Raw genomic sequence first — 14,016 nt, 5'->3', positions numbered from 1 at the left:
CTCCATGCACACCAATTCCACACTGCTGCACTCCCATCACCCTGGGGGGAGGTTTCAGAGAGGTGGATGGTCTCTCTCCTCCTATCTGGAAGGTGGGCTGTTCAAAGACAGCCCCATTTTCCTGGCACTGAGCAGCAGGAGTTTGCCATCTCCTATGGACCATCCCCTTATTAGGCTCCCAAGTGAGAGGGAGCGGTGCCCACTACACCATGGCTAGGAGCTTGAGAGACCCAGCCCGGTGGACATATTTTAGTCAAGGTCTCATGGGGTCTTTGTGAAAAAGTGATCCATTCCCCTGGGCTTCTAAGCCTTTATGAACTGCCCGACCTCACCATGGGTGACAGGTAGTTGGGATGATGCCCACTGCTAATAGACCAACATTCCAGAGGGAGGGCCTGGGGAAGAAGAACCACAGTACTTGGGACATCTTCTAGTCTAGTGCTTCTCAAACTTCTTCTTTTTTTGTAATAGCCACTGCCCAGGAGGCTTTTAAGATATTTGTTTTCCTGGTTGTCCCACCCCCATGAAATTTTAATAGCAAAGATATACTGCATGTCTGTTTATGTACTGTGGCTCTAGGAGGGCCACAAACCATTGTAATATCTGAGATTGTTTGGTCCTCTAGGAACCACTTTTCTTCTCATTGAGGGTGATACTATCTCTAATGAGAATGCATATTTTAGTCTGAGACTTTTTGGCCACCCAGCCCCAGCTCGGACTAGCAGGCTGATTCAGGTGAGCCGAGGGTTAGTGCCTGTGTATAATAAATATTATCTTTGAGCAAACATCTCATCTGCATTTAAGTTCATTTCCTTGTTTTGTTTTTTCTTGAAAAGTGAAGCTATTTGGTAAAAAGGAACCAGCATGTTACAGCATTTTAAGTACTACCCGTCAATACCCTGAATGAATATACCAGGAATGCATAAGAGAGCCTGTTTCTTCCCTGTATCTCTGTCAACATTGAGTGGTAGTCTTTTTAGAAGTATTTGCTATTTTGAAAAACAAGATGGTAACTCATTGTTACTTGAATTAGTATTCTTATGATGACCAGTGAGGGTGAAAATTTAGATCCCTTTATCTTGTTGAATGATGAGAGATAAACCAGTTTCCTCTCAGTAGTCCACTGACTGCCCCACCCCATTTGGTGACTAAATCTTCCTTTCCCACTGACTTGCCACGCCTCCCTTATCCTCTAGGAAGTTTTATCTACACTGGGACCTGTTCCTGGACTGTCTTTTCTGAATTATTGACATCTGGTGATGACATCTGCTTGACTTTTTGAAATAGGTTTCGAATGAGGCCTCTTTAAAGGCAATTGCACTCTGGGAGTGGATCCACGTGTCTGCACTTTGGCAAACTTGTGTGCAGACACCTGGGTGGTCTTCACTGCCTAGAGCCAAAATGTGGTGAGCTCTTGGTGGAGATGCCCTCTTGAACAGTCCTAAGAGTACAGAATGCCACACTGATGACTCATTGAGACTCGGACAATGCCCTGAAGCATTGAATGCTTTTGTCTAAGTCGGCTCAAGCCCACCTTTGGGTCAGTGTCAGCTCTAGCCTGAAAGATCCAATAGATGCTGAACTGAACAGAGAAAAAACAAACAAGAGACATCTTTCATTTATTCTACAAGTACTTACTGAGTGCCTACCATGGTATTGAATATACGAAGAAGTTTCAGACTGGGTCCCTGACCTTGCAAAGCTCAGAATCCAGGTGGGAAATACACATGCAAATCAGTGACTGAGATACAGGGTGCTAAGTTCTATAAAGGATGTAAGTTAGCTTAGTAGGAGAGACAGATGAAGGTTTGGCCAACTCTGTTTAGTGAGATGAGGGTGGGTCAGGAAAAAATGAAAAGTGAACATGATATTTAAGTTCCATTTAGAGAATGAGATGGCATTCACCAGGTAGGCAAATGGAAGGCATCCCAGGTGGAGGGAACAGTGTGTACAGAGGCATGGAGCTCCGAAAAAGGATGGCATTTTGTGTAGAGGTAAGGGGCAAAAAGGGGCAACAGAGACAGTGGGACTTGAACGCTATCCTGAGGTGGTTTCCCAATTTTCAGTCATTGATGCCATTGAAGTTTCTAAAGCATGATCAGACATGCTTTGAGGGAAGTAAACTCGAAAATATATAGAAGATAGTGTGGAGGTGAGAGTGTGAGGGCAGAAAGCCTTTCTACCTGTAACATTATTATTATAACTAGAAATTAATTCTTGGAAGTATTTTTCCACCACCACCATCTTTGGAAAGGGGACTACCAATTGGATTAACAAGGAAGATATAGTAGCCACAGGTGTTTAAGAGGTGAAATAAGTAAGACTTGATGACTAAGTTTATGTGTGAGTGACAAGGGTGAAGGAAGAGATAGGGATGAAACCATAATTTCTATCATGTACAGCTGGGCAATTTGAGGTCCAGGAGGTAGGGGAGGTGTGAGCTGTGGCCATTTAAATGAGAGGTACTGGTTGGGCATTTAGATAGAAATAGTGGGAAATGATTAGGAATATGTGGTATTGGATGTATTCCTAATTGCCAGTTGCTTGTGGTCCTTTTGGTGTTTTGGTATTTTAAGAATGTTGCACAATTTTGAGTACTGCTACCAGCGAGTCTTCATTGATTGAGATCATGCCAAGGAGAAAAGCATGGAAATGTTTATTTCATGGGGTACAGTAGGTCCATTTTAGCTACTTTTGGACTCATGTTTATATCTTCTCCTTCTAGGGGATGGCCAGGTGGATTTTGATGAATTCATGACAATTCTTGGCCCCAAACTCGTGTCTTCAGAAGGTCGCGACGGTTTTCTTGGAAACACAATAGATAGCATATTCTGGCAGGTGAGTAAGATTTTTTTTTAAGATTAAGTTTGACAGTAAACATGTGCCTGGGATTAACTGTTGACTGAATTATTGAGCTTCTGTTCAGCACATGAAGATCTCTTCTGGGCTGGAGGGGCATACATTCCTTGAATAGGATGTCTAAGTTGAAGTCCATACTGGGTCCTTTAAACAAAAAATCAAAATTATACTCATTTAAGGCTTGGAGGAGGGAAATATCTCCCTATTTTTTCCTAATATCAAAAACATTTGTACATTTTGGACAAATGAGATTCCTTCACTTTTTTTAAAATTGAGTTCATAATAGTTTACATCAATGTGAAATTTCAGTTGAACATTATTTCTTGACTGTCACTACATAAGTACTCCTCTTCACCCCCTGTGCCGACCCCCCACCCCCATTCCCCTGGTAACTACTGAACTGTCTTCTTTCTCCATCTGTTTGTTCATATTCCACATATGAGTGAAATCATCTGATGTTTATCTTTCTTAGTCTGACTTATTACGCTTAGCATAATTCCCTTCAGGTCCATCCATCTTGTTGCAAATGGGATGAGTTTGTCTTTTTTATGGCTGAGTAGTATTCCATTATATATACATACCACATCTTCTTCATCCAATCATTGGTCTATGGACACTTGGATTGTTTCCATGTCTTGGCTATTGTGAATAGTGCCGCAATGAACATATGGTTGCATATGTTACTTTGGATTGTTGATTTAAAGTTGTTTGGGAAGATATCCAGTAGTGGTATCTACCAGCTGGGTCATATGGTAGTTCTACTTTTAGTTTTTTGAGGAATCTTCATACTGTTTTCCATAGTGGCTGTACCAGTTTGCATTCCCACCAACAGTGTATGCGGGTTCCCTTTGCTCCACAGCCTCTCCAACATTTGTTATTTTTAGTTTTAGTGATTATAGCCTTTTTCACAGGCATAAGGTGGTATCTTAGTGTAGTTTTGATTTGCATTTCCCTGATGATTGGTGATGTTGAACATCTTTTCATGTGTTTATTGGCCATCTGTATATCTTCTTTGGAAAAATCTCTGTTCATCTCCTCTGCCCATTTTTTGATCAGGCTGTTTTTTTTTTTATTGTTCAGTTGTGTGAGTTCCTTATATATGATGGAGATTAACCCCTTGTCAGATATGTAATTTGCAAATATTTTTTCCCAATTGGTGGGTTATCTCTGTTTTGATCCTAGTTTCTTTTGCCTTGCAGAAGCTCTTTAGTCTGATGAAGTCCCACTTACTTATTTTTTCTTTTGTTTCCCTTGTCTGAGAAGACATGGTATTCAAAAAGATCCTTTTAAGTTTGATGTCAAAGAGTGTACTGCCTATATTATCTTCCAGGAGTTTTATGGTTTCAGGACTTATCTTCAAGTCTTTGATACATTTGAGTTTATTTTTGCGTATGGCGTGAGATAAAGGTCTACTTTCATTCTTTTGCATGTGGCTGTCCAGTTTTCCCAACACCATTTATTGAAGAGACTTTCTTTTCTCCACTGTATGTTCTTGGCACCTTTGTTGAAGATTAGCTGTCTATAGATGTGCGGTTTTATTTCTGGGCTTTCAGTTCTGTTCCATGGATCTGTGTGTCTGTTTTTGTATGAGTACCATGCTGTTTTGATCACTACGGCTTTGTAGTACATTTCGAATTCAGGAATTGTGATGCCTCCAGCTTTGTTCTTTTTCTCAGGATTGCTTTAGCAGTTTGGGGTCTTCAGTTGCCCCATACACATTTTAGGATTCTTAGTTCTATTTGCATGAAGAATGTCATTGGGATTCTGTTTGGAATTGCATTGAATCTATAGATTGCTTTGGGTAGTATGGACATTTTAACTATGTTGATTCTTCCAATCCATGTGCATAGAATGTCTTTCCATGTCTTTATGTCATTATCTATTTCTTTCAGTAATGTCTTATAGTTTTCATTGTGTAAGTCCTTCACCTCCTCGGTTAAGTTTATTCCTACGTACTTTATTCTTTTAGTTGTTATTGTAAATGGAATTGTATTCTTGAGTTCTTTTTCTGTAAGTTCATTATTAGAGCATAGAAAATCAACTGGTTTTCGTAAGTTGATTTGGTACCCCACAACTTTACTGTAGTTGTTCATTATTTCTAATAGTTTTCCAATGGATTTTTTAGGGTTTTCTATATTTAAGATCATGTCATCTGCAAATAGCAAGAGTTTCACTTCTTCGCTTCCTATTTGGATTCCTTTTATTCCTTTCTCTTGCGTAATTGCTCGGTAAAAACCTCCAGTGCTATATTGAATAAGAGTGGCGATAGTGGGCATCCTTGTCTTGTTCCTGTTCTCAGGGGGATGGCATTCAATTTTTGCCCCTTGAGTATGATATTGGCTGTGGGTTTGTCATATATGGCCTTTCTTATGTTGAGGTGATTTCCTTCTATCCCCATTTTGTTAAGAGTTTTTATCATAAATGGCTGTTGGATCTTGTCAGGTGCTTTCTCTGTACCTATTGAGATGATCATGTGGTTTTTATTCCTTAATTTGTTGATGTGGTGTATCACGTTGATTGATTTGAAGATGTTGAACCATCCCTGTGTCCCTGGTATGAATCCCACTTGATCATGATGTATGATCCTTTTGATGTATTGCTGAATTTGGGTTGCCAAAATTTTGTAGAGGATGTTTGCATCTATGGTCATCAGTGATATTGGCCTATAGTTTTCCTCTTTTGCGTTGTCCTTGTCAGGCTTTGGTATCAGAGTGATGTTGGCCTTGTAAAATGTGTTAGGAAGTGTTCCATCTTCCCTCATTTTTGGAATAGCTTGAGAAGGATGGGTATTAAATCCTCTCTGAAAGTTTGGTAGAATTCCCCAGGGAAGCTATCTGGTCTTGGGGTTTTATTCTTCGGGATGCTTTTGATTACTGTTTCAATCTCTTTCCTTATGATTGCTCTATTCAGATTGTCTGTTTCTTCTTGATTCTTCTTGATTCAGAGGTTGTAAGAGTCTAAGAATTTATCCATTTCCTCTAGATTATCCATTTTGTTGGCATATAGTTTTTCATAATATTCTCTTATAATCTGTTGTATTTCTGTGGTATCCATTGTTATTTCTCCTCTTTCATTTCTAATTTTGTTTATCTGAGCTCTCTCTCTCTTATTTTCTTTGTAAGTCTTGCTAGGGGTTTGTCAATTTTATTTATCTTCTCAAAGAACCAGCTCTTTTTTCATTGATCTTTCCTACTGCCTTTTTTGTTTCAATAGTATTTATTTCTGCTCTGATTTTTATTATTTCTCTCCTGCTGACTTTGGGTTTCGTTTGTTCTTCTTTTTCTAATTCAGTTAGGTGTAATTTGTGATTGCTTATTTGGGATTTTTCCTGTTTGTTAGGGTGAGCCTGTATTGTGATGAATTTTGCTCTTAATACAGCTTTTGCTGCATGCCATATGAGTTGGTATGGTATGTTTTCATTTTCATTTGTCTCTAGATATTTTTTTATTTCCCATTTAATTTCTTCAATGATCCTTTACTTGTTCAATAGCATGTTGTTTAGTCTCCACATATTTGTTCCTTTCTCAGCTTTTATCTTGTAATTAATTTCTGTTTATAGCATTGTGATTGGAAAAGATGCTTGTTATTATTTCAGTTTTCTTCAATTTATTTATTGTTTCCCAACATATGGTCTATCCTTGAGAATGTTCCATGTGCGCTTGAGAAGAATGTGTATTCTGCTGTTTTTGGATGGAGTGTTCTATATATGTCTATTAAGTCCAAATGGTTTAGCTTTCATTTAATTCCACTGTTTCCTTTTTGATTTTATGTCTGGATGATCTCTCAATTGATATGAGTGGAATGTTGAGGTCCCCTACTATTACTGTATCATTATTAATGTCTTCTTTTAGATTCATTAATAGTTGCTTTATGAACTTTGTTGCTCCTATGTTAGGTGCGTAGATATTTATAAGCATTATTTCTTCTTGATGGAGTGTCCCTTTGATCATTATATACTGCCCCTCTTTGTCTCTCATTACCTGTCTTATCTTGAAGTCTACTTTGTCTGATATAAGCATGGTGATACCCACTTTCTTTTGTTTGTCATTAGCTTGGAGTATCATCTTCCATCCTTTCACCCTGAGCCTGTGTTTGTCATTGGAGCTGAGACTTGTTTCCTGGAGGCAGTATATTGTTGGGTCTTGTTCATTAATCCGTCTCGCCATTCTGTGTCTTTTTACTGCAGAATTCAATCCATTTATGTTAAGGGTGATTATTGGTATATGAGGGCTTAGTGCTACCATTTTATCAATCGTTTTCCAGTTCTCCTGCATTTCCTTTGTTTCTCGTCCTGTGCATTTTGGTCTACCCTTTGAATTATGTAGTTTTTTATGATGTGTTTCTTAGTTTTCTCCTTATTTATTATTTGTGTCTCTGTTCTTCTTTTTTACTTAGTGGTTACCATGAGGTTTGTATTCAGAATCTCACGTATAAGATAGTCCATTTTCCAGTAGCCTCTTATTTCCTTAGTCTAAACTGATTCAGTCCCTTTCCTCCTCCCCTTCTAAGTTGTTTTTCTCACATCTTATTCCATCTTGTGTTGTGAGTTTGTAGTTAAAATGACAAGGTTATCTTTGTTTTTGGTGTGTTCCTTCCCTTTCTCTTTAATGCTGTACTTGAGTATTTGCTATCCTATTCTGATTCTGTCTACATGTTTATCTCCTTACTCTGTGCTTTGTAACCCCTTTCTCCCTGTTTTTTTTTTTTTTTTTTTCAGATATGAGGGCCTTCTTGAGGATTTCTTGTGGGGGGAGTCTCGTGGCTATGAACTCCCTTAGCTTTTGTTTGTCAGGGAAAGTTTTTATTTCTCCATCATATCTGAAGGATATTTTTCTGCATAGAGTATTCTTGGCTGAAAATTTTTGTCTTTCAAAGATTTGAATATGTCATTACATTGTCTCCTAGCCTGTAAGGTTTCTGCAGAGAAATCCACTGAAAGCCTGATAAGGGTTCCTTTGTGGGTTATTTTCTTCTCCCTTGCTGCCCTTAGTATTCTTTCTTTGTCATTCATTTTTGCCAGTTTTACTACTATATGCCTTGTAGTAGGTCTTTTTGTATTGACATATCTAGGAGATCTGGAAGCCTCTTCCACATGGATTTCCATCTTTCCCTAGGTTTGGGAATTTCTCTGCTATTATTTCTTCAAACACACTTTCTGCTCCATTCTCCTTCTCTTCTCTTTCTTGAATACCTATAATTCTTATGTTGCATTTCCTAATTGAGTTGGATATTTTTTGGAGACTTTCTTCATTTCTTTTTAGTCTTAGTACTTTCTCCTCCTCTGTCTGGAGCATTTCAACATGTCTATCTTTGATTATGCTTATATGTTCCTCTATCATGGCCACTCAAGCATTCAGGGACTCCGTATTTTGTTTTATTTCTTCTATTGTGTCTTTCATATCTAATATTTCTGATTGATTCTTCTTTATAGTTTCAATCTCTTTTGTGAGGTAGCTCCTGAACTCGTTGAATTGTTTCTCTACATTCTCTTTTATCTTGTTGAGTTTTTTGATGATAGCTATTTTGAATTCATTTCCACTTAGATTACATGTTTCTGTGTCCACAGGACTGAATTCTCGAAACTTGTTGTTTTTCTGTGGTCTGGAGATTTGATGTAATGTTTGATATTGCTAGAGGGCGTGGCTCTGTTTTTATGCATCCTGGTATTATTTGGTCACCGTTACCTCCTATCCCCACTGGGTAGGGGTCAAGAGCATCATCTTCTGAGCCCTCTGCCTTCAGTTGAGATCCACGGTGGTGGAGCCATGCTGGGTGGGTGGCGGGAGTGGCACTTTCTCCTGTGTGCTCTCGTGTTTTCTCACTCTGCTCTTGCTATCTGTTCTCCTGGGGTGTTGGCTTGATGAAGTCACCTCCATGAAAGCTTTCACTCTGGTAGAGGGCTTCCCTCTAGGCTGCAGCGGCCCTCAGAGTTCCTTGATGTTCCCACAAATGAACATCCCCGCCTCCGTTCCTTCCTTCTCAGAGGCCTCCTGTCCCGGATCACAGTCTTTAGGGGAGGGAGTGAAGTTCTCTCTTACCCCATTCCACCTCCTCCGAGGGGGGCTCCAACCTCTCTGTCCTCCATCATATGGCTGCATGCGTCTCTCCAACATTATTTGTGTTGTGTTTGGTTGTCCTCTGTTGGAGTATGGATGGTTTTTTGTTGTATGTTGGAGGGGGAATATTACGGGGAAAGTTTACTCTACCATGATGCTGAAGTCACTCCTGAGATTCCTTCACTTTTGATTCACAAAAGTCTTTTTCTTGGGGACACTTAGAAAGGCCACATGGGTATTATCTGAACCTAGTTTTATCCTGGTTCCAGGGGATCCTTGCTTAAAGGATGGCATGGTTGCCTTGTGTGTTTTGACCCTATCAATACTCTTGCCCTTAATATGACAGAAAATAAGAATTTGTATTTGATGCTTCTCAATTTGCTCCTGTTTCTGTCTTGTAAAATCTCTCAGGAAATTCCAAATGTCTACATTGGCCTTATTAAAATGCTAGAGATCATTTTTTATACTAGTTCTTTAATCTTAAAATGTGACTATTATTTTGTGATTACAGAATTTGGGGAATGGATTACCAATCATTATTTTAAAAATTTGAGTCAAATAATTTGTCAAGTTAAATTGAATTATTGGTTAGATATGTAAAACACCATTCAAACACAGCATGGTTTCTTTCATTTCTTGATGTGTGTTTTTTCCTTAACTAAAGATATTTCTCTAACCTAGATAAGGATTGCAGTTGACATGTATTTCTAGTCTTGTTCTGCTACCCATCTTGCATGTAACCAACACATATTTAGTAAGAACATGTTATGTGCCCTGTAGTCTAATAGTCACTGTGGGTTTTACAAAAGACATTTTAAGACACAGTCTTCTTGGCTATTTAAGAATTTGTTTGGGGAAACACAATTAAGAGACAGAAAACAACGAAGTGGCTAATTGGTGTGATGATTAGTAGACTGTACTCTCCTTAAAGCAAGGACTTCAGTGTTGAAGCACCCAGCGCCTTGCACATGGTCCACAGCAGGCCCTCAGTAACTAATTTTTTTGAATAGAAGTTCAAGAAAGGAGAAAAATGTGTTCTTGAGGGGTCAGATAAAGCTTCAGGAAATGGGGGCAATTGCTTCAAACCTTGAAATATGAGGGGGTTAAGTGAGTAAAGAAAGAAAAGAGAGCATTCTAGGCCTGTCACAATTAGAGTTTGAAAGGGTAGAGGCAATGAGTATAGGAAATCATTGACCATAGTTAAGGTACAGTTTAAAGGGAAAGACCTCAGGACCTGCTGGCAGAATGGATGTAGGGCCTAAAGACAGAGAACAGTTGAGATGACTCCAAGGTTCCCAACTGCCTATTACTGACAGGAATACAATCATGAGAAAAAGAAGTCTTCGTGGAGTTGAATTCCAAGTTGGACATGTTGATTGTAAGGTGAGGGCCAGACAACCAGAGAAGGAGGAAAGTCTATGCCTAGCTGAAATCAGGGATGGATCAGAGTGAGAGGCCAGGGCTAGAAACCCAGATTTGGGATTCATCAGAGTGGTGGCTGAAATCGTAAGCCAGGTTGAGCTCACCAAGGGAAGTTGCATAAAGGAAGATGAGCAGAGACAAGACCTGGTCCAGGAGGATATTCCATGGGCAGGGGAAAGTGACATGGGGCCTCTGACCTCCGCACTGCTGATGCACATGGGTAGAACACCTGCCTTACACATACTGAACTGTATTTAAATCAGCCCCAACTCTCCCTAGAGAACGACCTCCATGACCCCACTCTCCACATGGTGAGAATATCTTACTGCTCCTGTAACCTTTTGAGTATAACTTGACACTTGGAAGGACAGGCAGGTAGAGTCCTCTGGCAGAAATAAAAAACAAGTTAAGAAGATGGAGAAACATTGTTTCCCACCTGGCCATCTTCTAGCCAACACAGATCCACTCTGGATGAGCATTGGGAGGTCCTTCTCTCCCTGGTTTCCCTTCTTCTCTGCCCTCCTTTATTTCCCATTGTGAATGCTTCCTACCCTTTGCCTCTGCCTTCACGGCCCACTGTAGCCTAGAAGAATGCTGCAAGACCTTCCAGGCTCTCAGTGTTCTTCCTGGTCCCCATTCTGGAGGAGAAGGAGCTGCGGGTACTTAATCTTTGCCTTAAGGGGAGGCCTCACATCTTCCAGGTTCTTCATAGCAGAACCTCTACATGGCAAGGAAGTATTTCTCTCACAATGTATTGACTGCCTCTACTGTAATTTGGAAATGCTATTATGCTCACAAAGTCTCATGTTTTTGTCTTACCAAAGGCCCTCCTCTTCACTCAGGGTAATAAACAGGACGGGAAAAGAGAGTAAGAGAGTAAAGGGTGAAAATTCCATTCTCAAATATTTCAACAAATGCAGGAATGCACAGACTTGTGGCCAAGGCTTTCTTTTCTTGCTGGTGTACACCAGCTCAGAATTTTATGACTAGCAGAGGAGAACAGACACATCTATCAATTCTCAGTAGTCAGCTGTGCTCCCCACCCTACCCCCTACCATCTGTCCATTCAGAGACAGCATGAGAAAATGGTACTTAAAACATATAAGAACATCCAGTCCTTCCTGGAAAAAAGTTCATACTCCTAGCACTAGAGTGATTTTTCAGGTTTAAAAGAAAGCTGTGTGTGTGTGCATGTGTGTATATGCATGTGTACATGTATGTGTTTACTTCACCACAGTGGGTGAAGATAGTACAGAAGAAGAGCAGTAGAAAGGTAACTTTCTGCCTCTGGATATCCAGGCAGGGGATATTGATATCAGGAGGTACTGATATTCTAGAAAGGAGAAGACCATCCATTTAAGACTCTGACAGGGCTTCCTACCAGGGACAAAATCACTTTCCTGTGGAAACAGACATGATGGTACAGCTGGTGGAGTGCAATAGTGATCTATTTGCTACATAATACATTACACCCAAAGCTAGTAGCATAAAACAACGATTAAAATTCACTACCTCCCATGGTTTCTGTGGGTCAGGAATTTGGGAGCAGCTTAGTTGGGTGGTTCTGGCTCAGGGTCCCTCAGGAGGTTGCAGTCAAGATGCTGGCTGGAGCTGTGATCATCTGAAGGCTTGACTGGGGCTGGAGGATATTCTTCAAGGTGGCTCACTCATGTGGCTGGCATGGTGATGCTGGCTGTTGGCAGGGGGCCTCAGGTCCTTGCCACATGGGCCTCTCCATAGTGCTGCTTGAGTGTCCTCATGATATGGCAGCTGGCTTCCCTCAAAGTGAATGATCCACGAGAGTGCAAGGCAGAAGCTGTGCTGTCTTTTATGACCTAGCACTGGGCGTCAAACCCCATCATTTCTGCAACATCCTATTGGTTACAAAGGTCATCCCTATTCACCATGGGGGAGAACCACTTCCTGTGAATACCAGGAAGTAGGGGTCATTGGGGGCTATCCTGGAGGCTGTCTACCACAAGGGTAAAGATTATGTAACTGGGCTTCAACTTCTGATCCAACATTGCTGTGACAGCCTTTCATTTTCCTTGGGCTTTGATTTCTTCCTACCTTAGAGGAAACCTATGACACTGGCTGTTTTCTGTGTTCTGAGAAGTGATCCTACCAGGCACTAGGCTCATCTTGCTAATTGAATCTGTTTTCCAGTGCTCCCTTCTTCCTGGCTCTAGCCTCCAGTGCCAAGGGTGAAATTAAATCAAATGGGATTCTGCAGAAACAGCTATTTATCAGTTGGTGCTCATCCCAAAAGTTATGAGCCCCTGGCTCTTTGCAGGAAATTTCTGTCAGTGAAGGTGGACTGTAATCGGCCTCTTTCCCAAGGAGGATGGTCTGAGGGCCATGGCCCAGAGTCTCCATCCTCCCGGGGTTCTCAGCCCTCTGGGTATGAGGATCATAGATTTCTTGGCAGCCAGTTCAGAACCTCTCTCTCATGCAGCGAATAATAACTTGTGGAATTTTTATTGTGTTCTTACCCTTCATCAAGTTTCTGTGTGTTTGCTGTTACTGCAGTGATATATTTGGGGAAGAAATGTGAAATTGTGTTTGAAGTTAGCCTTAGGACTTGGTGTACATTAATGGTGGAGAGGAAAGAAGGGAGGGGCTGAAAGGGGCTGGGACTTAGGATTGGTGGGTGGCTTTCATGCTCAATGCTTCAGGTTGATTGTAACAGCAGAGAAGGGGTCCTCAAAGTCTCTGTTGTTCCCCCGTTCATTTGCACCACACACAGCATGAGTCCACTTGTACCCAAGAATGGGAGTCTTTAATGCAGTAGATGCCCCCAAGTGGCAGAGGACGCAGCCTTGCTACTGCACCCCAAGGTTTACTGAGACACTATGGCATCCTTGGTCTCTTCTCCTCCTTTCCCTCCAGCGCTGGGCTGCACTGTGTTCTGCAGTGAGTTTGCAGACAGCACACAATGGCAAGGCTAATGACAAGCATCATGGGAGATCAAACAGTGCTGCTGATCCCAATGTCCAGCCAATACTTCTGTTAAACTTTTCTCCCTCTGAAGAAAGAGAGAAATGAGTCCCACACTTAGCTGGGAGAGCCGAGCTGCTTGTGTGTCTTACTGTGCATACCAGAAGATGCAGGGAAAACACCTTGGTTCCTCACTCATATTTTTATCTTATTTTCAGTCAAACCTCATTCAAGACTTCACTAATTTAGAGTTTCTGTTTTAAGAAATAAAACACATTAATATTTAAGCAAATGGATCTGTTCGTTAGATGGCGCTGGGTGTGTGGGAACACGTCTGGGGTTCGAGGTGAAGAAACAAGAAACTCATCGGGCTCCCTGGACTTTGTGTGTGCTCCAGAGTATTGCCTAAATGTCCTGAGCCTTCGCTTGCCCATATGCAAGCTGGTCATTATCATAGCTAGTATATCTCACAACTATTGGCAATGTCCAAGACACTGTAAGTGACCCTAACATAAAAGTACATGGGGCATCCACCCCCATATTTGGTCCAGATCTGTTTGTCACACAGACTTCTCCAACCACAATCCTGCTCAGCATCCTTTCCAGCTGTCCACTCCTCCCCATCTGGTAGGAAAAAACACAGCAGGTATAGTAAAATACAGCTGCTCCCCGGAGTCTTTCTAGGCTTGGCCTCTGTCCCTCCCTCCCCAATCCTTGCTCTGGTATTATGTCTTCCCTGGCT

General features: G+C 41.0%; 1 protein-coding gene across 11 annotated transcripts in view; it reads left to right on the top strand.

Moving 5' to 3' along the window:
• The window catches only part of CALN1 (calneuron 1), a 521,933-nt gene that overhangs the window by 330,448 nt on the left and 177,469 nt on the right, over nt 1-14,016 (top strand). For all 11 annotated transcript variants that reach the window (XM_023655518.2, XM_070231770.1, XM_023655512.2 and 8 more), the window contains one exon: nt 2,726-2,838. In XM_023655518.2, coding sequence (XP_023511286.1) covers nt 2,726-2,838 — 113 coding nt within the window. The remainder of the gene's footprint in view (nt 1-2,725; nt 2,839-14,016) is intronic.

This window comes from Equus caballus, chromosome 13 (assembly GCF_041296265.1).
Source record: "Equus caballus isolate H_3958 breed thoroughbred chromosome 13, TB-T2T, whole genome shotgun sequence".
In the NCBI taxonomy this organism is placed as follows: Eukaryota; Metazoa; Chordata; class Mammalia; order Perissodactyla; family Equidae; genus Equus; species Equus caballus.
The sequence above is the reverse complement of the archived record's forward strand: the minus strand, read 5'-3'. Positions and strand labels throughout refer to the sequence as shown.